Below are 24398 nucleotides of genomic sequence, written 5' to 3'. Positions count from 1 at the left end.
AGTCTTTCTGCTCTCGGGATTGGAATGACTCCTTACCCTCTCCCTTAAAACCCACATCCTTTTGTCTTTCCCTCTCCTTCCCTCTTTCCTGAAGAAGCAACCACTGGTTGAATTTTGTGTGTGTATGTTTGTGTGTCTATCGACCTGCCAGCCCTTTTGTTTGGTAAGTCACACCATTCTGTTTTTATCATTGTGATGCAAGTGTTAAAAGTCACACTTTCTACAATATGAAGTGCACGAAAGACCACCATTCCATGGTTAGGCCAGATGCAGGCCTCTGCAGTATGCAAAGACTTCCAATAAATTTTTGTTTTCCAGCAAAATGACATATTTCTTTGTACACAAAAAGAATCATCCTTTCTGTGCTTTTTTGAGCCTACATAACAAAATCAAGAAATCATGAACATTTCTGTCCTTATGTGTGAAAGATCAGAAAGTAAAATGTTTTGCATCACACTTCAGCTTGACAGAAAATTCCTAAAATGCCATATAGGACACATTTCTCCACATGAGAAACAAGTCAATGTGTATCACAGCCAGTGCTTATTTGCTCAACATTAATAGTTATCAATAGTCATCTTTATATAATGGTTATGATCAATGAATATAATTCCAGAAAAAAAAATCAGAAAAGAAAAACACTAAATTTTTATAAGCCTCTGAAGATATAATCCTATTGAACAAAGAAAGTTGTACAGTGCTTTCTTCAAATTTCCCACTAGCTGTTTCCTTTTCCAACATCTTAGACAACTACATGTTCACCCATAAATGATGGAGTTACAACAACATCAAGATTAATGAAACAGAACAACGATGCAATCATTGACACTAACCACTCCACATGGCATTGTGAGATAGCAATGTTCCATGTCCGGGAATGACATCAACGACTTCGTTCAAATTCAAGGATGACATGTCCAGCATCCATATTCACAACTGGAACAAACTTTAATTTCATACACTGCAGAAGTTCTCCAAACTGGGCATGTGCATTTCAGTGCACTCTGGATCATGTGTCATCATCCCTACTTGTGCATTCAAGGTCTTGGAAGTACTACCTTCACTCTGCTTAACTGTCTGGATTGTTATCTGCCAACAAATTAAAAATATGCCTGTACTCTAAATAGCTAATATTTACTTATATGCAGTATCACAGTCACATATATACATTGTGGTACTGAGCACATTAGCTGATAATCAGTGACAAAGTTTGGGATTACGTTTACAGAATGTTTATATATACAACATTCACCATTTGCCAGTTCCTTGCAGCTGCATAACAATTAGATGCACTTGTATCTGAATAAACAAAAGTTCTAGAACTACAATAATTACAAGAAAAAAGGCAATAAATAATAATCAGCATTCTAAGTCACAAAAACTCTGATCAGAAGAATTTCTTTTCTTTCAGTGAAGATGAACTTTCTATTGACAAAGGCCTTCACTCGATAAAATTAAACACACAATTACATGTCACTGAAAACTACTATTCATACACTCAAAGAGAGAATTCAGAATGGTGGCTCTTGGAAATACCAGAATTGACAAAAGTAGTAAGACGGTGTAGGACTGTGGACTGATATTCACTTGTTTTGTGTCAATACCAACCTTATCATACAACACAATGTACACAGGCACTGTTGTCACCACATTTTGTTGTTTCCACTGTGCTGTTTTTTGTTTCATATGTTGCTAACTCCATCTCTCATGTTTCTTTTTGTGCACAAAACCAAATAACATTTCAAGCTCTTTGTTTTCTGTTAAAGCAATTGGGTTAGGTTGACAGTAAGGGAAAGGGGGTATTGCCATTAAGTACCTATGACCCATATTGTCTAAAAGACATTATTTCAAGAAGAATGTAAGGTAATTACATTCTTCTTGAAATAATGTATTGTTACCATGTACTTTGCTACATATATAACTCATATACATGTTTTCAGGTTGTATATTTGACAGCTGTGTGTGTCCAGTAATGAGTATTTTTGTGGACTTTCTCTTTCTACATCTACTGTTGCTATTTATCCATTTTGAAAAATACAAGGTGCACAGATAAAAATGTATTTACTACAATTTGGCTTCTGTACGAGGATTCTGTGGTTTCGTAATATATTAATGTAACCTATGGGGGAAAAGGGAAGAGGAGGGGGGGGGGGGGGGGGGGGAGTAGAAGCCCACGCTTTAACTGATACGTCTTGTAATTATTTTTACCTGTATTTTCCAGATGTTTCCACTTGGTTCCATCATTTTTCTTTGCATAATGTGGTTTGAGCTGTGCATTTTGCTTAATGTAAGATACATGTATGTGGTTTTGAGAAGGATGTTGTCTCATTTTTCTGTGCAACATTATTGCAATGGACTTGTGTACTCGTAGACCTATATCTTATTGATTCCTATTACCGCATCCTACTCATCTTGGTGTATTGAAAGGCAGACCCATAGTTGCAGATTCCTTTTCTATAAATTGTCATCTGATCCCACAGATCTATCACAGATAATTTAAACTTAAAATATGTTTGAATTTTGTATTTTTAAGAATCATTCATCAGTACAATATGTCAATAATCTGGTCTCCATGTATCTGTATGTAACCTGAAGTCACTGATGACCTACGCCACAATATTTTTGTTAAATCTGGCAAACCAGAAATAAATAGGTTCTTTCTCTATCAATATGTCATGATATTTATACTTTCACATGTAATTTTAATGTATTGCAAAGAATATATGTACCCTTAAATAACCTTTGGTCACCGATTACCTAGTACACAATACTTCAACTATGTCTGGCACACCAACCGGAAATGGAATGTATTTACACATAGCTATTAATAAGTTTACAACGTTTGGAAGTAAGTGCATCTTTGACAACACCATAACACCTGCTTTAGTTGTCAGGCTATTGCACTTAAGAGTACATTACGATTGAGTACAACTGCAGATTTCATGTAAGTGATTAAAAAGAATTTGATGAGCATGACATGTAATACGTGACATAGTAGGTTGTGTTAATGTGAGTTATGGAGTGCTTTATTTATAAGTGACGAATTGTGCAGACATGTGATGCTCTTCCACGTTGATTTATTTCAGGTGCTTGATAATAAGTCACTGCCAAAATTGGATTTTAATAAAGCACTATAAAGCCCACAATAGATAATGTTTTCTTTTATTAATCCCCACACAAGCAAAAACACTGCTTTTCACTTGCTGCTTATGGGGCCCATTCTCCAGCTCTAGAAAAAAATCACATACATGGATGCATGACATTGCAAGACTTATTGCATTTGATGATTACAGAATTTCATTTCATGATTACAAAGGCAAGAGAAGCAGCAGACAACATGTGTCCTAAGAACCACAGCAGCCCTATATATAAAACACATAGCACAAAATTTAATAAACTGTGGCACTTCACTTCCACATTTATCAAACATGAGAGGATGAGACAGGTGTAATATCATTTTAATCTTCTGTATCCTTTCTAAGCTCATCATTTCACTTCAAATCACTATTTTGCCCCAAACCTTTCATAACAGGATATCAAATTTTTCAAGTCTTCTGCATAGATGTTTATTGCAAATTCCCTTTAACCTATGTACTTATCATTATGTACGTTCTTGCTGGATGAAATTTTTTTCCACCCAGGCATTCCTACTGCACTATCACTATCAGGCAACAAAAATGCCTCCTTTGACTGTTCTCATTTGAGTAAAAGTGCTTTTACAGTGTCAGCAGGGTTTGCATTGCATGCTCCAGTTGGTAACTGCAGTCAAGATGATTAATGATTAGACAAGATGGCAGAAACATAAGAAAATGGTGTTTGATAAATGTCATCAATGATGCAGGGTGTATGAAATTATGTGGTGGCATAATGGTATATATTGTGCACAATATTGTCACATACAATAGAATGTTCCGTAAACTTTGCCAACTCACAACTGCACTTTAACAGTTCAACCTAACCTAGACCTCAGGTTACACTACATATCAGTTCATTACCACAGCCAGTTATCCTTTAGCAAGTTTGATGTCTTTGGCAACTGAACCAGGTTATAACAAGGAAATATAAAACAGTATCTTTGAAATCTTGTCATTTTCTGAACAACATACAATATAAGTAGTACATATGAAACTTGGAAACTCACTGTACAAACCATAATAGCCAGGTCAATAACTGTAAATCACGTACTACATGAGTCAAGGAAACAAAAGAAATGAATTCATGCCATTTACCAAAACAACTCATTAGATTCAGTGATTTTCATTGGCTACAGTATACTATCATCTGATTGTATGTGTTCTATGGAAAGGAACTGCCAACATCAACATGCATGGGAAGAGTTGGTGACACCATAAGAGCACTTTAACCCTGACTTGAATAGCTGCACAAATCCTTTATCTCTCTCTTCACAGTGTTTTTGTTACTATTCACAGATTTGAGATCTGTCAGGGACATCCTACGTCATTCCTAAAACAACATAAACACGAGTTTTTCACAGGTGCTCAACATACTAACCCACTGTCTAGATCAGTCATGTTTCATCCGCCATCACAACAAAATCAAGAGACTTTGCCCATGCCACTCATTACACCCCACAAAATACAGAGCCAAGAAGTTAGCCTACATGGTTTTTAAGGTATGAATTGAGTATAAATATAATGAAATCCAATTTTTAACACATTCATACAAATTCAACACAAAACTTATTTATAAGCAATATTTAAAGTACCCTATACAGGTGCAATCATAAATATATTTTTAGGCAAAATCACTCTTGAGCAAGCAACAAATTTGCCCTTAGTGGAAATAACGTGACCTAAAATCAATCAACAGTACTTAAAAGATTGTCATGTACAGGGTGAGTCAAGAGGAAAGATATTCCTTTAGGGGTGGTGGTGATTATTAACAAAAAAACTTCATATGGACATACTTCCTATTCCAAATAGCTTCCAAGACAAAAAACATTTATATAACTTTTGCACTTTTTCTGAATAACTCAAAAACTGCAACCTCCAGGGAACACAGTAACCTCCAGGGAACACACATCACAGTATGAAGTTAAATCATATTAAATTTCCTGCAATAAAAGTCTACATTTTTTCTCTAGGACTGATAGTTTGCATAAAGAGAGCATGAAAATACTGAAAATCTCAAAAAAAACACACACACACACACACACACACACACACACACACACACAGCCACTTTTTTTCAATTAATATGAGGCAGTTTACCCAACTTGACAGACCACAAGAGTCCCACACCAAATTGTTCATCTCAGCTTCCTCTACACTACTGCACTGCACTGCACTGCAAAAATGACAATGTTCAAATAATACAGAAAATAAATACTGCATATTTAATGTGTTCTATCTCAGAAACCATTTGGAATAGGGGATATGTCCATATGAAGTTTTCTGTTCAGAATACTTATCCATCAAAGCATGGGCATTTTCTCCTAACTCACCTTGTATGTACTACGTTCGATTGGTATTTCTACAGAATTATGTTTTCTTCCCTTCCTATAACTAACCTCTCCCCCAATAATGTTACAGATGCCTTAGTACCACAATATCCCCCTGCCCCACAATAGAAAGGGATCTGTGAACCAAGACAGGGGTTGCCCATAGTGTTACACAGTTATGGGCTTGGTACCAGTTCCAATGGCATTACATGTCATCAGGACCACAACCAAGCAGCCTAGTGAAATCAAAACTGTTGGTGCAACACTTGTGCCATAAACTTCTCTTCTCCCTTATTTGCTTACTGAAGCAGTTATCCAAACAACTCCTGAACTCTTTAGCCTTCTCTGGTAGCACGACATTTCAAAGGTAATTCTCTTCCTGTCTTTAGTGCTTATCTTTTGGTTTTACTTCCATAGAGGACTACATTCCACTCTCATACTTTCTGAACTGTCTTCCCAAGACTAAAATTTACATTCAGTGTTAACAAGTCCCTCTCTTTTTGTAAAAGTTCTTCCCATTGTCTCCAATCATCACTGTTTCAGCCACTGCATGTTATTTTGTTGCTGAAATAGTAAAACCTGTCTAATACTCTTAGTCATTTTTAATCCCATTCCCCAATATCAGTGAAATTTATTTGACTACACTGTATTAGCTATATTTCAGCCCTGTTCACATTTAAATTATAACTTACTTTCAACAGATTGCCCATTCCTTCAAATGGTCTTTGAAATACTTTGACACCTCTGTCAGAAATACGCCATCTGCGAACCTCATTTTTGTATTTCTTCTCCCTGAATTTCAATTCCCTTTCCCAATTTCCTTTAACGATTTCTCTGCATAAAGAGTGGATAATGTGGGGAAAGGCTACAATCTGTATTGCATTGTATTTTTTATTGGTCCTGTTGTCTACACAGCAGCTTATGCTTAAGACATTGGACAAGTCAAGTTATAAATATACAGAATGAAAGTCATTTCAAGGCATACATATTTAAGGTTACAATAATACACTTTACACGTAAGTATTTATATAACACATTTCATAAATTTAAATATTCTTCAATGGAGTAAAAGCAGCGATGCTGTAAATATGACTTTAGAGATTTTCCAAAGGAAGTTTGTTATAAAGCTTAACTCCCATGTGACAAGCACCTTTTTGGCACAGTGCTGTGCTGATTTGAGTCATATGTAAGTTTCTGTTTTGTCTGGTAAAGTGATCATGTACACCACAGTTTTTTTGCAGTCTCCAGTCCTTGCCTATTACATTTAATTTAAAGAACAAAAGGGTTTCCAAAATGTATACAAATGGTAATGGAGGAAAACCAGATTTCTTAAACAGGGGTTTACACGAGTCTCTAAGCTTGCACTCAAACAAGATTCTAGTGGCCCTTTTCTTTAGTTTAAAAGTGCTATTAGCTGTTTTAGTTTCCCCCAGAAGGTGACCCCATATCTAAGACGAGAATGAAAGTACGAATGATATGCATTCAATACCATTTTCTCACTACAGCATGATTTTAATGAACAAAGAAGGTAACAGGTTTTGCTCAGTTCTGCATTGAGATATTCAATATGCTTATTCCATCTGATGTTACTCTGCAGCCAAAGTCCTAAGAATTTGGTTTCAGTATTATTACCAACTGGTTTGTCATTGATAGAAACTGATGGGATAAACATGTCCTTGTTAGGAACATTGTGGAATTTTAGAGCAATGGTTTTCTTACTGTTTATTACAAGCAGATTTCTCTGTGCCCAGCTGCTAAGTTGTTTTGTGACCGTGTTTACTGTCTGCTGTAACTGTTCACCGTCATCTCCTTTTAGTAGAATCATGGCGTCATCTGCAAATATGATTGTTTTGTGTGCACCAACGTTTAAACTTAGATTATTTATGTACAGAAGAAACAGAAGGAGTCTCAATACTGATCCTTGGTGTACACCACATTTAATTTGTTTATAGTCAGATAAGTGATTAGATACAGTTTTTAGTTCAATATTTGTGTGCTTGATGCACACTGCCTGCATACCATTAGTCAAGAATGAACTGATCCACTTGTTGGACAGACTTCGAATACCATATCTTTCTAGCTTTGATAACAGAATTTTATGGTCCACCATGTCAAAAGCTTTGGACAAGTCAATAAAGACTCCTATTGTTTCCTTTTTTTGCCCATCAGGTTTAGGATAGAATTCATGCACTCAGACAGCAGTTGTCGTTGACCTCTTATTTCTGAATCCATGCTGTTCATTACATAGGATGCTGTTTTTATTTATAAATTTCATAAGTTTCTCATACATCACTTTTTCCAGTACTATAGAGATGCAGGAGGAAATTGTGATGGGTCTTTAGTTATTTACATTGTCTTTATCCCCTTTTTTATATACAGGAATAATATTAATCACTTCTCGAAAACTACGAATCATACAAGTCTCTTAAATTCAATTTTGTTTATGTTGTAAATAACTTTCTGCTTCCTGTATTTTATCTGCAATAATTTCAAAATTTCAATAAATATATTCCACGCAACACTGTCAAAAGCTTTCTCCAGACAAATGCATGCTTGTCTTTCTTCAATCTGTTTTCTAACAGATCAATACAGCCTCCTTGTTCCTACATGTCTACAGAACTCACAATGATTTCCCAAGGTCACATTTCCCATTCATTCCATTCTTCTGTATATAGCTCGTGTTAGTATTTTATAAAAATGTCTTATGAAACTTATGTTCCTGTAATACTGACAGCTGTTAAACACCTGCTTTCTCTGGTATTATTCTTGAAGTCTGACTGTATTTCAGTTTTCTCCTATACCTTATCTGCCAAGTGGGACAGTTTTGTCATGGTTGTTTCTCACGAGGATCTTTATAATTCTGAGGGACTGCTGTACATTCTGGATGCCTTTTTCACTTGGATCTCTGAGTACTCAGTCAAACTCTTCTGCATCATTCATTTCCTCATCCCTCTCTATACTATTGTGTAATAGTTCCTTTATCCCTTAACTTCCCCATTGTCCATGTGAACACAAGTCTTTAAAAGTTCAGTTCTTTCATTGTTGTCAGCTAAAAGTTATTTTTCACATTGGCAATCATGTATTCTTGTCAGAGTGGTTTTCAACTCTGCTTTCATTGTTTTAACACTTCATTGTTACCATTACCACTGTGTTTGTGACAGTCTGTATTGTAGGTAGTGAACTGGCAATAGCAATGAAGCATACTGACATGACGTGTGTATTGTTGTATGGAAAAGTTCTTCGTTTCTTCGAGTGAAAGTGTTTGCAGTAAGGCTAAATATGTTTATTGAGAGAATCATTTTAGAGAAATTGTTATCCATAGATTAAAGTTTTGTTTATGAAGAGATTATTTTTAAAGTATCAAAATCAATTTTGTTTCTTTTAATCTTTTGTATGATAACAGAGGCCTCACAGAATCTTTGCAACCAGATTTGACTGCAGGCTTACAGAATTCACATAGTGTGCCTGGATCAAGCAATTATATTTAGGTGCTGAGGATGACGGGGGAAGAGACAAATATAATAAGGATTTTGTTCCTCGGAAACATCTGTTTTATGATGAAACATAATTAAATTATTTTAGAAGACATTCTTGCGAGCAATTTACCAGGGACAAATCAGTATTATTTGTAGATAAAGCACGGTGTTAATCACTACTTCTGGATATCTTTTAAGTATTTTCTTTTGTCAAGGAAAATCACCAAATGCAAATGCAACATATGAAGAACAATTTGGTAAGCCTACTTCCCAAACCATTCAGGTGATATAATGATCTAACATTGGAAGCAAAGTAAGTATCATTCCATTTCATTTTTGGCAACCTCTTTAGAGTATTTGCTGTTTGTCTTCCCTAAGAGAAGAATGTTATGGAGGAAGAGGCTGAGTTAGAGGAAACGTGAGTTCCCAAATCTTCCCCACTTCTTCAAAGCAAAAGTTTGTTAAAACAGAGTGGATATTTTGAATTTTCTCTTCCTTAGGATGATGACATTATTGTCACAAAATGCATGGCAAATTCAGTGGTTCCTGCATCATCTAACTATGAAGGAATGGAACTGATATCATCTGTAAAAGATTCTGCAAAAGAGAAGAAGACAATTCAAGCACAATATCCTCTGATTATTGCAGCTTATAATAAACATGAGGACAACAGATAGGATAGGTGAAAATATTGCCACATGCATAATAATTATTCCAAAAAGAAATGATACTGGGCTTTACTTTCTTGGCTGATTGACATATATGTACATGGTGCCTGGGAGCCCAAGAAAGAAACAGGAGCTAGGACTACTCAGTTTGAATTCACGAGAGAAGTTTTACTAGTATACCTAAAGAGAGATATATGAATCCCATAAAAGGAGCAGACAGACCTATCTGTCCTATCTAACTGTGTGTTCCAAGTGATGTAAGATATGTCACAAAATACTACATCTAGAAAATAGAAAAAGAGAAGTTGGGTCAGTTTGTACAGCAAGCAGAAGTCGTCAGCACTTTGCATAAAATGTAGGATTGTGTCTAGAATGATTTTAAGTATACCACACATATCAATAAATCCAAGAGTGTGCAGTAACTTTTGTTTGTTTTTATGAACTGATTTATAAGAATTATATTGTTCACATTTTGCATTAAAACCTGCTTAGTAACAACACCAGTAAGTGAATTTCAGTGCCAAAGAATTACATTTACAATGTGTACCATGGTGCCACGTGTCCGTATGGACACAGTACGTTACAGACACACTGAAACAGAGAAATGTTGGATAACAACTTGTATGCATTACTTAAATGTATAAGAAATCAGTAAATTCAAAATATACAAAAATATCCAGTTCTGAAAAAATTTGAGCACTTCAAGATACACCTTCTAGACAATTCTCAACCTCTCAGCTTTCTCTCTTTTCTTAGTACTGGCTTGCCATCTGAGCTCTTTATGTTAATTCAAGTGTTCTCTTTTCTCTGAAGGTTTCTTTACTATTCTTATATGCAGCAGCAGCTATCTTCTACTCCTTACTTTGGTGCATTTTATATTTTCTCCTTTCATTGAATACAGTTAGCTTCTCCCATGTTGTTCAAATGTTTCTGCTGGGTCTTATCTTTTTCTTCTGCTACCTTCACTATTTCATCTCCCAAAGTCTCATATACCTTTTATTATATTTCTTTCACCAATTTCAGTAAGCTGTAGTCTAATGCTCCAATTGAAACTCTCAAAATACTCTGTGTAGGCCTTTTTTGCTTTCTTATCTTATTCCTATCTCCTTAATCTCCTGCCATTTCTTCAACTTCAATCTGCATTTCTTAGCTTATTCCTATCTCCTTAATCTCCTGCCATTTCTTCAACTTCAGTCTGTATTTCATAACAAATTATGGTCAGAGTTCACATCTGCTTCTGGAAATGGTTTGCAGTTTAATAATTGGTTTCTAAATATGTCTTACCATTATACTGATGACCAGGAACATTAACTATCTGACAACAAATAATGTATGGTCAAAGTCAGTTTGGAACTGTAAAGAAGGGCACCGATATAGACAAGACTATCTACACATACAGTAAGAATGCCCTTAATTTATTAAATAATAAACTGCAGGCTACTGGTACATATTGTGAGCTGCGAAAATCATTTGACTGTGTACATCACAATATTCTTTTAAGAAAATCAGAATATTTAGTGTGCAGGAAATGTTCAAGTCCTATATCTCTGACAGAAAACAAAGGGTGTCAATAGGAATGACAGACATATAAAGCTATCAGGTATGTCCAACATGGAACCGATAACATGTAGTGTCTCAAGGCTCCTCCTCCTTGTATATCTCCATGTTCTATCATCATTAATGTTACCAGATGCCAAGTTTGTTTTGTTTGCAGATGATAAAAACATGACAATAAATAGCAAATAAAGTATAGTCTCAACAGACACATTGACGAACTTTTCATGGACAGTAATACATGATCTAGTCAGGCAGCAGTAGCCCACCGAGACAGACGCAGCAACAGGGAAGTAACCGCTTGTGTGTCATTTACGAGTTCCTAACCAGGGGCAAGTTTTATTGTATCATCTGTGTGCTTTAATAGTTTAGTTTCTTGAGATTTGGCATGTAAATTTAATATCTAACAGCCACAGTTGTCATGTTTTCATTTGCGTTGGAAAGTAAACCGATTTTGTGGCATATTACAAGTTCCTAATCAGGGGCAAATTATTTAGTTTCACCTAAGTGCTTCGGTAGTTAGGTTTTCAAATATCTGCGTATTACTATACATAGTTCATGCGGTTCCATTGGGTCTAGAGTATGTGCTGATAGCCCCTTTATCTGCATAGTTTAGTTTTCCACAGACTTTAGTATGGACAGGGACTGTGATTGTAGTGTGCGGATGCGAGTAGAGTTGGTGACACTTCGCTCTCAGCTTCATGCCATGATGGCTTTGGTTACACAGCTTGAGGCTACAGTGGACGGGCACCACCATTGTGGGCCAGCTGTGGGGATCCAACGGACATCCAGCATGTCAGAATCCTCCGATTGGTCCTCACCGATGGCCAACCCAGTTACTCCTCACCTGTGGTCGAGTGGGAGGCCGCCCCAGGGTGAAGCATGCAGCGAAAGACTTCCCTGGTGGCCGCACGTAAGGCCTCCCCGGTTAGTCTGACAAACAAGTTCCAGGTGCTGTCTGTGGCTGACAGTCGCTGAGCCAGATACTGTAACCTGTCCTGTTTCAGAGGAAACCACTCAGCCTGCAAGATCCGGGCAATCGCAGAGGGTGGGATTATTGGCAGTTGGGAGCTCCAACATTAGGTGCATTATGGGGCCCGTTAGAGACTTGGCTGACAAGAAGGGTAAGAAAACCAATGTGCGCTATGTGTGCATACCGGATGAAGTCATTCCAGATGTGGAAAGGGTCCTCCCGGATGCCATGAAGAGCACAGGATGCAGCAAACTGCAGGTGGTTGCTCACGTCAGTACCAATGATGTGTATCACTTTGAATCAGAAGAGATTCTCTCTGGTTTTAAGCTGCTAACAGAAGTGGTAAAGGCTGCCTGTCTTGCTTGCAGGATGAAAGCAGAGCTGACCATTTGCAGCATAGTCGACAGGACCGATTGCAGACCTCTGGTACAGAGCTGAGTGGAGGGTCTGAATCAGAGGCTCAGACGGTTCTGCGACCTGCAGATTCCTCGACTTGCGCCAAAGGGTGGTTGGGTTTTGGGTTCCGCTGAATAGGTCAGGTGTCCACTATATGCAGGAGGCAGCTACACGGGTAGCAGGGGATGTGTTGCATGGACTGGGCGGTTTTTTTAGATTGGAGGGTCTCGGGAAAACGCAAGAAGAGCTCCAGTCACAAAGGGTGCTGGCTGAATACAAGAAGAATGTAGATACAGGAACCATTGGTGTAACAGTTGTAAATTGTCATAGCTGTGTTGGTAAAGGACCAGAGTTCCAACTGCTAATAGAATGCACTGATGTTCAAATTATTATAGGCACTGAAAGCTGGCTAAAGCCGTATATAAGCTCTGCCAAAATTTTTGTGAAGAACCTAACGGTGTTCCAAAAGGATAGGCTAAACATGGTTGGCAGTGGTGCGTTTGTTGCTGTAAGAAGTATTTAACTTGTTACGAAATTGAAGCAGATACTTCCTGTGAGTTAATATGGGCAGAGGTCATTGTTTGCCGCCGGTATAAAATAATAATTGGATCCTTTTATGACCTCCCAATACAGATGATACAGTTGCTAAAAGGTTCAAAGAAAACTTGAGTTTGATTTCAAACACATACCCGACTCGTACGATAATAGTTGGAGGTGACTTTAATTTACCTCGATATGCTGGCAAAAATAAATGTTTTATTCTGGAGGTACGCATAAAATACACTCCTGGAAATTGAACTAAGAACACTGAATTCATTGTCCCAGGAAGGGGAAACTTTATTGACACATTCCTGGGGTCAGATACATCACATGATCACACTGACAGAACCACAGGCACATAGACACAGGCAACAGAGCATGCACAATGTCGGCACTAGTGCAGTGTATATCCACCTTTCGTAGCAATGCAGGCTGCTATTCTCCCATGGAGACGATCGTAGAGATGCTGGATGTAGTCCTGTGGAACGGAATGCCATGCCATTTCCACCTGGCGCCTCAGTTGGACCAACGTTCGTGCTGGACGTGCAGACCGCGTGAGATGACGCTTCATCCAGTCCCAAACATGCTCAATGGGGGACAGATCCGGAGATCTTGCTGGCAAGGGTAGTTGACTTACACCTTCTAGAGCACGTTGGGTGGCACGGGATACATGCGGACGTGCATTGTCCTGTTGGAACAGCAAATTCCCTTGCCAGTCTAGGAATGGTAGAACGATGGGTTCGATGACGGTTTGGATGTACCGTGCAGTATTCAGTGTCCCCTTGATGATCGCCACAGGTGTACGGACAGTGTAGGAGATCGCTCCCCACACCATGATGCTGGGTGTTGGCCCTGTGTGCCTCGGTCGTATGCAGTCCTGATTGTGGCGCTCACCTGCACGGCGCCAAACACACATACGACCATCATTGGTACCAAGGCAGAACCGACTCTCATCGCTGAAGACAACACGTCTCCATTCGTCCCTCCATTCACGCCTGTCGCGACACCACTGGAGGCGGGCTGCACGATGTTGGGGCGTCAGCGGAAGACGGCCTAACGGTGTGCGGGACCGTAGCCCAGCTTCATGGAGACAGTTGCGAATGGTCCTCGCCGATACCCCAGGAGCAACAGTATCCCTAATTTGCTGGGAAGTGGCGGTTGCGGTCCCCTACGGCACTGTGTAGGATCCTACGGCCTTGGCGTGCATCTGTGCGTCGCTGCGGTCCGGTCCCAGGTCGACAGGCACGTGCACCTTCCGCCGACCACTGGCGACAACATCGATGTACTGTGGAGACCTCACGCCCCACGTGTTGAGCAATTCAGCGGTACGTCCACCCGGCCTCCCGCATGCCCACTATACGCCCTCACTCAAAGTCCGTCAACTGCACATACGGTTCACGTCCATGCTTTCGTGGCATGCTACCAGTGTTAAAGACTGCAATGGAGCTCCGTATGCCACGGCAAACTGGCTGACACTGACGGCGGCAGTGCATAAATGCTGCGCAGCTAGCGCCATTCGACGGCCAACACCGCGGTTCCTGGTGTGTCCACTGTGCCGTGCGTGTGATCATTGCTTGTACAGCCCTCTCGCAGTGTCCGGATCAAGTATGGTGGGTCTGACACACCGGTGTCAATGTGTTCTTTTTTCCATTTCCAGGAGTGTATCATCTGAAATTGTGCTAAAAACATCCTCTGAAAATTATTTTGAGCAATTAGTTCATGGGCCCATGCGAATAGTAAACAGTTGTGAAAACACACTTGACCTCTTAGCAACAAATAATCCTGAGTTAATAACAAGCATCAAAACCGATTCAAGGATTAGTGAACACAGAGTTGTCGTAGCGATATTGAATATTTTAATCCCCAAATCCTCAAAAAATAAGCAAAAAAAAATACCTATTCAAAAAAGCTGATAAAAAATTCACTTGATACCTTCCTAAGAGACAATCTCCAATCATTCCAAATTAATAATATAAGTGTAGACCAGGTGTGGCTTAAATTCAAAGAAATAATATCAGCAGCAATTGAGATATTTATACCAAATAAATTAACAAACAACGGAGCTGATCCTCCTTGGTACACAAAACGGGTTAGAACACTGTTGCAGAAAAACGAAACAAACATGCCAAATTTAAACACACGCAAAATCCCCAATATTTGCAATATTTTACAGAAGCTCAAACTTTAGTGCAGACTTCAATGCGAAATGCCTCTGACAGTTTCCACAACGAAATTCTGTCTGGAAACTTAGCAGAAAATCCAAAGAGATTCTGGTTGTATGTGAAGTATATCAGCAGCAAGAAACAATCAATCCCTTCTCTGCATGATAGAAATGGAGATACTATCAAAGGCAGTACTGACAAAGCAGAGTTACTAAACACAATGTTCTGAAATGCCTTCACAAAATAAGACGAAGTAAATATTCCAGGATTTGAATCGAGACCAGCTGCCAACATGAGTAACGCACAAGAAAATATCCTCGGAGAGGTGAAGCAACTCAAATCACTTAATAAAAGCAAGTTTTCTGGTCCAGGTTCCTTTTGGAGGATGCTGATGCATTAGCTCCATACTTAACAATCATTTACAACCGTTCGCTCGACAAAAGATCAGTACCCAAAGACTGGAAAGTTGCACAGGTCACGCCAATATTCAAGCAAGGTAGTAGGAGTAATCCACTAAATTACAGGCCCTTACCATTAACACCGATATGCAGCAGGATTTTAGAACATATATTGTGTTCAAACATTATGAATTACCTCGAAGAAAACAGTCTATTGACACACAGTCAATACGTGTTTAGAAAACATCACTCACGTGAAACCCAAGTAGTGCTTTATTCACATGAAGTGTTGAGTGCTACTGACAACGGATTTCAGATCAATTCCATATTTCTGTATTTCTGGAAGGCTTTTGACACTGCACCACACAAGCAGCTCATAGTGAAAGTGCATGCTGGAATATCGTCTCAGTTACGTGACTGCATTTGTGATTTCCTGTCAGAGAAGTCACAGTTTGTAGTAACTAACAGAAAGTAATCGAGTAAAACAGAAGTGATTTCTGGTGTTCCCCAAGGTAGTGATTAGGCCCTTTGCTGTTCCTTATCTATATTAAGGATTTTGGAGACAATTTGAGCAGTCGTCTTCAGTTGTTTGCAGATGACACTGTCGTTTATTGACTAATAAATTCATCAGAAGATCAAAATCAATTGCAAAATGATTTAGAAAAAGATACCTGAATGGTGCAAAAGTGGCAGTGAAAAGTGTGAGGTCATCAACACGAGTGCTAAAAGGAACTCATTAAAATTTGGTTACATGATAAATTAGTCTAATCTAAAAGCTGTAAATTCAACTAAATACCTAGATATTACAATAACGAACGACTTAAATTGGAAGGAACACACGGAAAATATTGTGGGGAAGGATAATCGAAGACTGCATTTTATTGGCAGGACACTTAGAAAATGTAACAGACCTACTAAGGACACTGCGTAAACTATGCATGTCATTCCTCTTTTGAATACTGCTGTGTGGTGTGGGATCCTCAACAGATAGAACTGACGGAGTACATTGAAAAAGTTTTGTACCATCGCGAAATATGGGAGAGAGAGTCACAGAAACAATAAGGGATTAGGGCTGCAAAACATGAAAAGAACGGTGTTTTTTGTTGTGATGGAATCTTCTCATGAAATTCCAATCACCAACTTTCTCCTCTCAATGCTAAAATATTTTGTTGACACTGACCTGCATAGGGAGGAATGGTCACCACTATAAAATAAGGTATATCAGAGCTCGTACTGGAAAATATAGGTGTTCATTCTTCCCGCGCACTATACGAGATTGGAATAATAGATAATTGTGATGGTGGTTCGATGAACCCTCTGCCAAGCACTTTAATGTGATTTGCAGAGTAAACACGTAGATGTATATTGTTTGTCACTAAATTATGAAAAAACACTATACACAATTCAGAAGTTGTAAAAGGTTTCCTACGAGTATGTGCCTAAAATATGATGACAAGCAGATAGAAGAAGCTGTCACTATTAAATCCTTGGGATTTATGATAAACTCAATTGAGAGGAAAATAGCATAGAACTGCTGAAGCACCTACACAAATCTTTATCTGCAACGCAAATGTTGTCAGGCATATGCAATATAAAAATAAAAAAGTAGTATATTTTCTATACATATTCCATAATGTCAGATGGGATTATTTTTTGGGTTAAGTCATCAAACCAACCCAAAATTTCTGGAGTCCAAAATAATATAATAATTATTCTTTGTGGTCTGAACTAAAAAAAATGTCCTGTTTGGATAACTGTGGGTGTGACCTGCTAGTTCTTAATGTATTTATTTGTTAATGAAATTTGTCATCAAAAATATTTCTGTTTTCCAAGTCAGCAGTTCAGTTCATGGCACCAGAATATATAGTCCAGAAAGTTGTATACTATTCAGGAACAAACATTTTCAATAATTTCCCAGCAGCCATAAAAAATTTAAGTACTAATGAAATTCAGTTTTAAAAGAGCCAAAAGCATTTATTGGTATCCAACAACCTTACTCCACTGATGAATTTCTTAGCAGAACCAACTGACGTGTATATGTATATGTGAGTTTTACATACAAACTGACTTCTGTACATAGTTAGTGCAATACTGCAATCATTGTAAATAGGCGTTTAAAATTATATTTCTATTTACAATATCCTAAGAACTAACGCCCCCCCCCCCCATGAACCATGGACCTTGCCGTTGGTGGGGAGGCTTGCATGCCTCGATACACATAGCCGTACCGTAGGTGCAACCACAACGGAGGGGCATCTGTTGAGAGACCAGACAAACTTGTGGTTCCTGAAGAGGGGCAGCAGCCTTTTCAGTAGTTGCAGGGGCAACAGTGTTGAGGATTGACTGATCTGGCCTTGTAACATTAACCAAAATGGCCTTGCTGTTCTGGTACTGCGAACGGCTGAAAGCAAGGGGAAACTACAGCCGTAATTGTTCCCGAGGGCATGCAGCTTTACTGTATGATTAAATGATGATGGCATCCTCTTGGGTAAAATATTCCGGAGGTAAAATAGTCCCCCATTCAGATCTCTGGGCGGGGATTACTCAGGAGGATGTCGTTATCAGGAGAAAGAAAACTGGCATTCTACGGATCGGAGCATGGAATGTCAGATCCCTTAATCGGGCAGGTAGGTTAGAAAATTTAAAAAGGGAAATGGAGAGGTTAAAGTTAGATATAGTGGGAATTAGTGAATTTCGGTGGCAGGAGGAACAAGACTTTTGGTCAGGTGACTACAGGGTTATAAACACAAAATCAAATAAGGGTAATGCAGGAGTGGGTTTAATAATGAATATAAAAATAGGTGTACAGGTAAGCTACTACAAACAGCACAGCACAGTGGCCAAGGTAGATACGAAGCTCTTAGATGACGAAGTAGACGAAATGTGTGATGAGATAAAAGAAATTATTCAGGTAGTGAAGGGAGACGAAAATTTAATATTAATGGGTGACGAATTCATCAGTAGGAAAAGGGAGAGAAGAAACATAGTAGGTGAATATGGATTGGGGCTAAGAAATGAGAGGAAGCCGCCTGGTAGAATTTTGCGCAGAGCACAACTTAATTATAGTTAATAGTTAGTTTACGAATCATAAAAGAAGGTTGTATACATGGAAGAACCCTGGAGATACTAAAAGGTAGCAGATAGATTATATAATGGTAAGACAGAGATTTAGGAACCAGGTCTTAAATTGTAAGACATTTCCAGGGGCAGATGTGGACTCTGACCACAATCTATTGGTTATGAACTGTAGATTGAAACTGAAGAAACTGCAAAAAGGCGAGAATTTAAGGAGATGGGACCTGGATAAAATGACTAAACCAGAGATTGTGCAGAGTTTCAGGGAGAGCATAAGGGAACAATTGACAGGAATGGCAGAAAGAAATACAGTAGAAGAAGAATGGGTAGCTTTGAGGGATGAAATAGTGAAGGCAGCAGAGGATCGAATAGGTAAAAAGACGAGGGCTAGTAGAAATCCTTGGGTAACAGAAGAAATATTGAATGTCATTGATAAAATACTCTCAAGTTCTGAAGTTGGCAGGGGTAAAATACAGAGAGCGACAGGCTATTTACAATTTGTACAGAAACCAGATGGCAGTTATAAGAGTTGAGGGACACGAAAGGGAAGCAGTGGTTTGGAAGGGAGTGAGACAGGGTTGTAGCCTCTCCCCGATGTTATTCAATCTGTACATTGAGCAAGCAATAAAGGAAACAAAATAAAAATTTGGAGTAGGTATTAAAATCCATGGAGAAGAAATAAAAAATTTGAGGTTCGCTGATGACATTGTAATTCTGTCAGAGACAGCAAAGGACTTGGAAGAGCAGTTGAATGGAATGGACAGTGTCTTGAAAGGAGAGTATAAGATGAACATCAACAAAAGCAAAACGAGGATAATGGAAGGTAGCCGAATTAAGTTGGATGATGCTGAGGGAATTAGATTAGGAAATGAGACACTTAAAGTAGTAAAAGAGTTTGCTATTTGGGGAACAAAATAACTGATGACAGTCGAAGCAGAGAGGATATAAAATGTAGAACGGCAATGGCAAGGAAAGCGTTTCTGAAGAAGAGTAATTTGTTAACATCAAGTATAGATTTAAGTGTCAGGAAGATGTTTCTGAAAGTATTTGTACGGAGTGTAGCCATTTACGGAAGTGAAACATCAACGATAAATAGCTTAGACAAAAAGAGAATAGAAGCTTTTGAAATGTGGTGCTACAGAAGAATGCTGAAGATTAGATGGGTAGATCACATAACTAATGAGGAGGTATTTAATAGGATTGGGGAGAAGGGGAGCTTGTGGCACAACTTGACTAGAAGAAGGGTTCTGTTAGTAGGTCATGTTCTGAGACATCGAGGGATCACCAATTTAGTATTGGAGGGCAACGTGGAGGGTAAAAATCGTAGAGGGAGACCAAGAGATGAATACACTAAACAGATTCAGAAGGATGTAGGTTGCAGTAGGTACTGGGAGATGATGAAGCTTGCACAGGATAGAGTAGCATGGAGAGCTGCATCAAACCAGTCTCAGGACTGAAGACCACAACAACACAAGAACTAACATATGAATCTCAATGTATTGAACATTTACATGTTTTGTGACAAGTTATTTATTCCTTTCTAAATGAAAATATGTTTAAATTTTTTTGATTTATGCTAAATCCATGAGGACCATTTTATTTGTTATCTACAGAGGGTAGATCAGCACATCTGTTTTTGTTTGTAAATATTTATTGCATATTCTGTTTTTCTGATATGCTCTACATCCTGAAGGATCCCCTCACTGTGGATCTACTGCAATGAAAAGTACACCCAATCTAATTTAGTCCTCTGACACTCTCAGTCATTTCCATGTAAACAATCTTCTTCCATGGTTCTTAAAACAAGCGTTGGCAATTTTTCCACGTAATCGATCATGTGCATACCAAGTTTGGTTGACACCGATACAGGTATTTGAGCATTATGATTACATGCCACTACTTTTCCGCACTCAATCCAACCTGCACAAAAAGTGGTGCAAAGGGCCTCTTACCCTCACCGTATGTGTGTCCAGATACTAAATCACACTTTGAAGAGCCTATCAAAAGCAACTTAAACTAATCCATGATATAAATGTTCTCAAGCAACACACAAAATTCTACTTGATAGTTTGCAACATTAAACAGAGAATATTGGAAGAATAAATTCTGCAGGCAAAGGGACCCAGAAGAGAGAATATACACTGATCAGCCACAATGTTATGACCATTGACCTGCTACTAACATAAACCCATAGAGGCAACAGCAGTGTCATCTGGCAAGGACTGACTGCTAGTCAGACATGCTCGGTACACACATCAGTGAGCATGCTGCCCATGTGTGGAATTGGGAAGCTATGTGATCTGCTTCAGTTGGCCGAGGGCAGATTGTGATGGTCTTGCGGTACTGCAAAACCAAGTCCACACATCGTAGGGTGGGACAGCCACCTCTCATTACAGACGTCATGTAATAGGATGGGCAGACTGGTAAAACAGAACATGTGGTGAACTGTCTGATGTATCCTGAGCAGAGTACAAGTGTGTCTGAATACACAGTGCACTGAAAACTCCTGAGACGATGGGCCTCCACAGCTGACAACCTGTTGCTGATGTTGTAGTGTTAACATAGAACATGCCTATGTTAACACTAAAACATCAGCAACTATGACAGAAATGGGCACATGACCATCAGCATTGGACGTTGGTGCAGAGCTTTCTTTGTCATGCTGATGGGAGGGCATGAATGTATTGTCTTCCAGGGGAACACCACCTTTAGGGTGGAGTCAAGGTGGTCGCAGGTCTATTATGCTCTGGGGAACATTCACATGGGCATCCATGGATCCAGTAGAGGTTTTTCAAGACACCGTGACAACCAAGGAATATTGTATACTTGCTGCAAACGATGTACACTCCTTCATGACGATCATGTGTCCCGATGGCAGCAACATTTTTCAACAAGATAATGCACCATGTCACAAGGCCGGGAGTGTGATGGAGTGGTCTGTGGACCACAGTGGCAAGTTCCTATTGAGTACTTGGGCCCCAACTTGCTAGATCTGAACTCGACTGAACACATCTGGGCTGTGATTGGACATGATGTCAGAGCTCATTGTCTCCTCCCAAAATTTACTAGAATTAGGCGACTTGTGTGAGCAGACATGGGGCCAGCTCCCTCCAGTGACTTACCAAGGCCTCACTGTTTCCATGCCATGATGCATCACCGCTGTTATCCATGCAAAAGGCGGAGATACTGGCTATTAGGTACCTGGCCATTATGTTCTGGCTGATCAGGTGTATGTCCTTGTGTTGGCCTGTAGACCATCAAATTTGGATATCAGCAAGAATCAAAAAGAAAGAACAGATTGTCTGTCCCAGGACAGAACAAAATGCATTTACAACAGGAATAAAACTAATAGTAGTTTTTTATACACATGTAAGAAAAACAATCAAGTGCAACAATCTAATGGATGACAAAGATGAATGTTTAATGTGCCAGATAAAGCTGGATGAAAGACTACTATAGTAACATAGTTTTAACCTCTGCACAAGTTAATTATTGTTGGCACCAACAAAGTTAAACATAATCACTCTCAATTTATCAGAAATATTAGACACAGAAGTGCTGCCTTGAAACAGTGGTCCTCAATACAGTCTTTTTACTTAAAATATGTACAAAAACAAGCTATATACACCTTTGCTTATCATGACCCCGTGCAATTTACAGCTAAAACAGTAAAACTGTATACTTTTACATTGTTCATAATACACTGAAATGAGCATAGCAAATTCATGGAAAATACTATCATCAATAAAATAAGCTATATGGAGTTTTATAAATCATTCTGTAGCATTAAGAAAATATGAAGACATTGTTCAGAAAAGCTCTCAGCCTCACTTACAGATTGCAACAGTAACTACATAATTTTGGTACCACTTTCAACAGGTTTTCTGTGAAACTGTAACCAATTCCATGCAATAGTCAGTTGTTGGCTGTCTGAATACAATCCAATGTGCGAGGTCTAAGAAATGGAAAGATTTAGGCCAAGGAATTGACATTTTCATTATCAGCCTCAGACTTTTCAAATCACCCTTATATAGTAGAATGTTGATGATGTAGTAACTTAATTGATATGAAGTATTAATCAGTAAGAGACATCTACAGTTTTGTCATCAGGCAAAACAACATATGTCAGAAAAAAAATGATCCGGCACACATTTACACTCCACAGATTCGTTCATTTACTTTATTGAGGACCTCAACTTTCGGTCAAATGTGATTGGTTTTTCCAGCAATACATAACACTGTCCCAAACATATGGAACGGAACATCTTTGAGAATCGAATAATAAATCTGAATTAGAAACTGGCACATGCATAACAACACAACTTTTCTTCTTGAATATGGCAGTTGGGATCTACCATATCTACTGGCAATTACAATGTTTCAACAATATCTACTGGCAATAGTAATGATTCAAGAACCAATACTTAAGTTAGAATTGTAGGTATATAGCAGCACTCTACACATCACTCTCATAGGGACCACAAACACAAGATTCAACTATTTATAGCATGCAAAGAGGCATTTAAGCAGACATTCTTCCCTAGACCATACACGAGTAGTAGAAAGGAAAGAGAATCTCATGTTTAGTACAATGAGAAGTACCGCCTGCCACACACTACAAAGTAGTTAGCTGAGTACGGATGAAGCTGTCTATGGACCATTCATTATTTATCTGTGCCTAATTATTTGTCTTCCAAAAATTTTGTTTGCTGTAAGAAATTTATTTGTAGCAGTATTTTATAGAATGTTTTCACAAATGGAGGAAAGCTATAAATATCAATAATTCAGCAAAACACAAAGCAACTAGGAAGTATATATTGCCATTACCATAGCAATGCAGACTAAAGTACAACTGCACACAAAGTGCACTGCGCTCCGAGGCACCTACTACACTGCAGGCAACTACATACTTGAACCTCTGAGTGAAAGACAGAAAGATTACAGTATGTTTTATCGACAACAACACCACGATCAACAAAGCACAAAGTCTGAAAACTGGCCTTGTCCTTTTTCAAAATATTCATTTACAACAAACATTTGGCAACTTAGGAAAATATGAGAACCCTAAATGTGACTGGAAGGGTTGTAATTTGGATGTCACTGCCCACAGAAGCTAGCCCACCAATTACAATGACGCCTTGCTTTGTGAGTGTGATTTAGAGCACTCTACAGTTTGAGAACAAAGTGGACTCTCACATATGCAACTAAATTAATTCATAAATTTTCATTCTTCTCTTGCTCACACACAGTGGCAACCACATCAACAACCAATATCATATGAATTCTGATCGATTTCGACAGTTTCTTGTTAAATATTACTGTGAGAAACTTGGAAGACTAGAACTGACAATTACATGTGATAGTCTGGTATGAAATATGAACGGAAGCACGAAATTTAATAACTGCGGTTACTCAAGGCCTATAGAACGTCCCAAATCACAAGGTTACACCAAAGCACAGGACTAGCACAAATGCATTTGGGCATTTTCCTTTCGATGCTACAAATTATAGCAGACAGCGAGGATACACGGATAGTGGTGATCTCTAGTTAAGGTGTAGAAAAGATTAGTGTACGGTTTTAAAATAAATCCGCACTGAAAAAATATGACGCTGTAAAATCTTTAGGATTAGTTTTTGGCGGTTACAGTGCGGTATTGGACCCCTCTGAAATCTCGCTTGCAGTTACAGGCCGATC

General features: G+C 38.6%; 1 protein-coding gene across 6 annotated transcripts in view; it reads right to left on the bottom strand.

The window, feature by feature from the left end:
- The window catches only part of LOC126295317 (histone-lysine N-methyltransferase eggless-like), a 337334-nt gene that overhangs the window by 312456 nt on the left and 480 nt on the right, over positions 1-24398 (bottom strand). For 3 of the 6 annotated variants that reach the window (XM_049987774.1, XM_049987776.1, XM_049987775.1), the window contains exon 2: positions 834-1089. The exons of 2 other annotated variants lie outside the window; for them this stretch is intronic. In XM_049987774.1, coding sequence (XP_049843731.1) covers positions 834-884 — 51 coding nt within the window. In that variant the 5' untranslated portion in view covers positions 885-1089. Of the gene's footprint in view, positions 1-833; positions 1090-21825; positions 21951-24398 lie in introns of all 6 variants that reach the window. One more of the 6 variants, XM_049987771.1, reaches the window with a different exon arrangement.

This window comes from Schistocerca gregaria, chromosome 11, assembly GCF_023897955.1.
Source record: "Schistocerca gregaria isolate iqSchGreg1 chromosome 11, iqSchGreg1.2, whole genome shotgun sequence".
Lineage (NCBI taxonomy): Eukaryota > Metazoa > Arthropoda > Insecta > Orthoptera > Acrididae > Schistocerca > Schistocerca gregaria.
The sequence above is the reverse complement of the archived record's forward strand: the minus strand, read 5'-3'. Positions and strand labels throughout refer to the sequence as shown.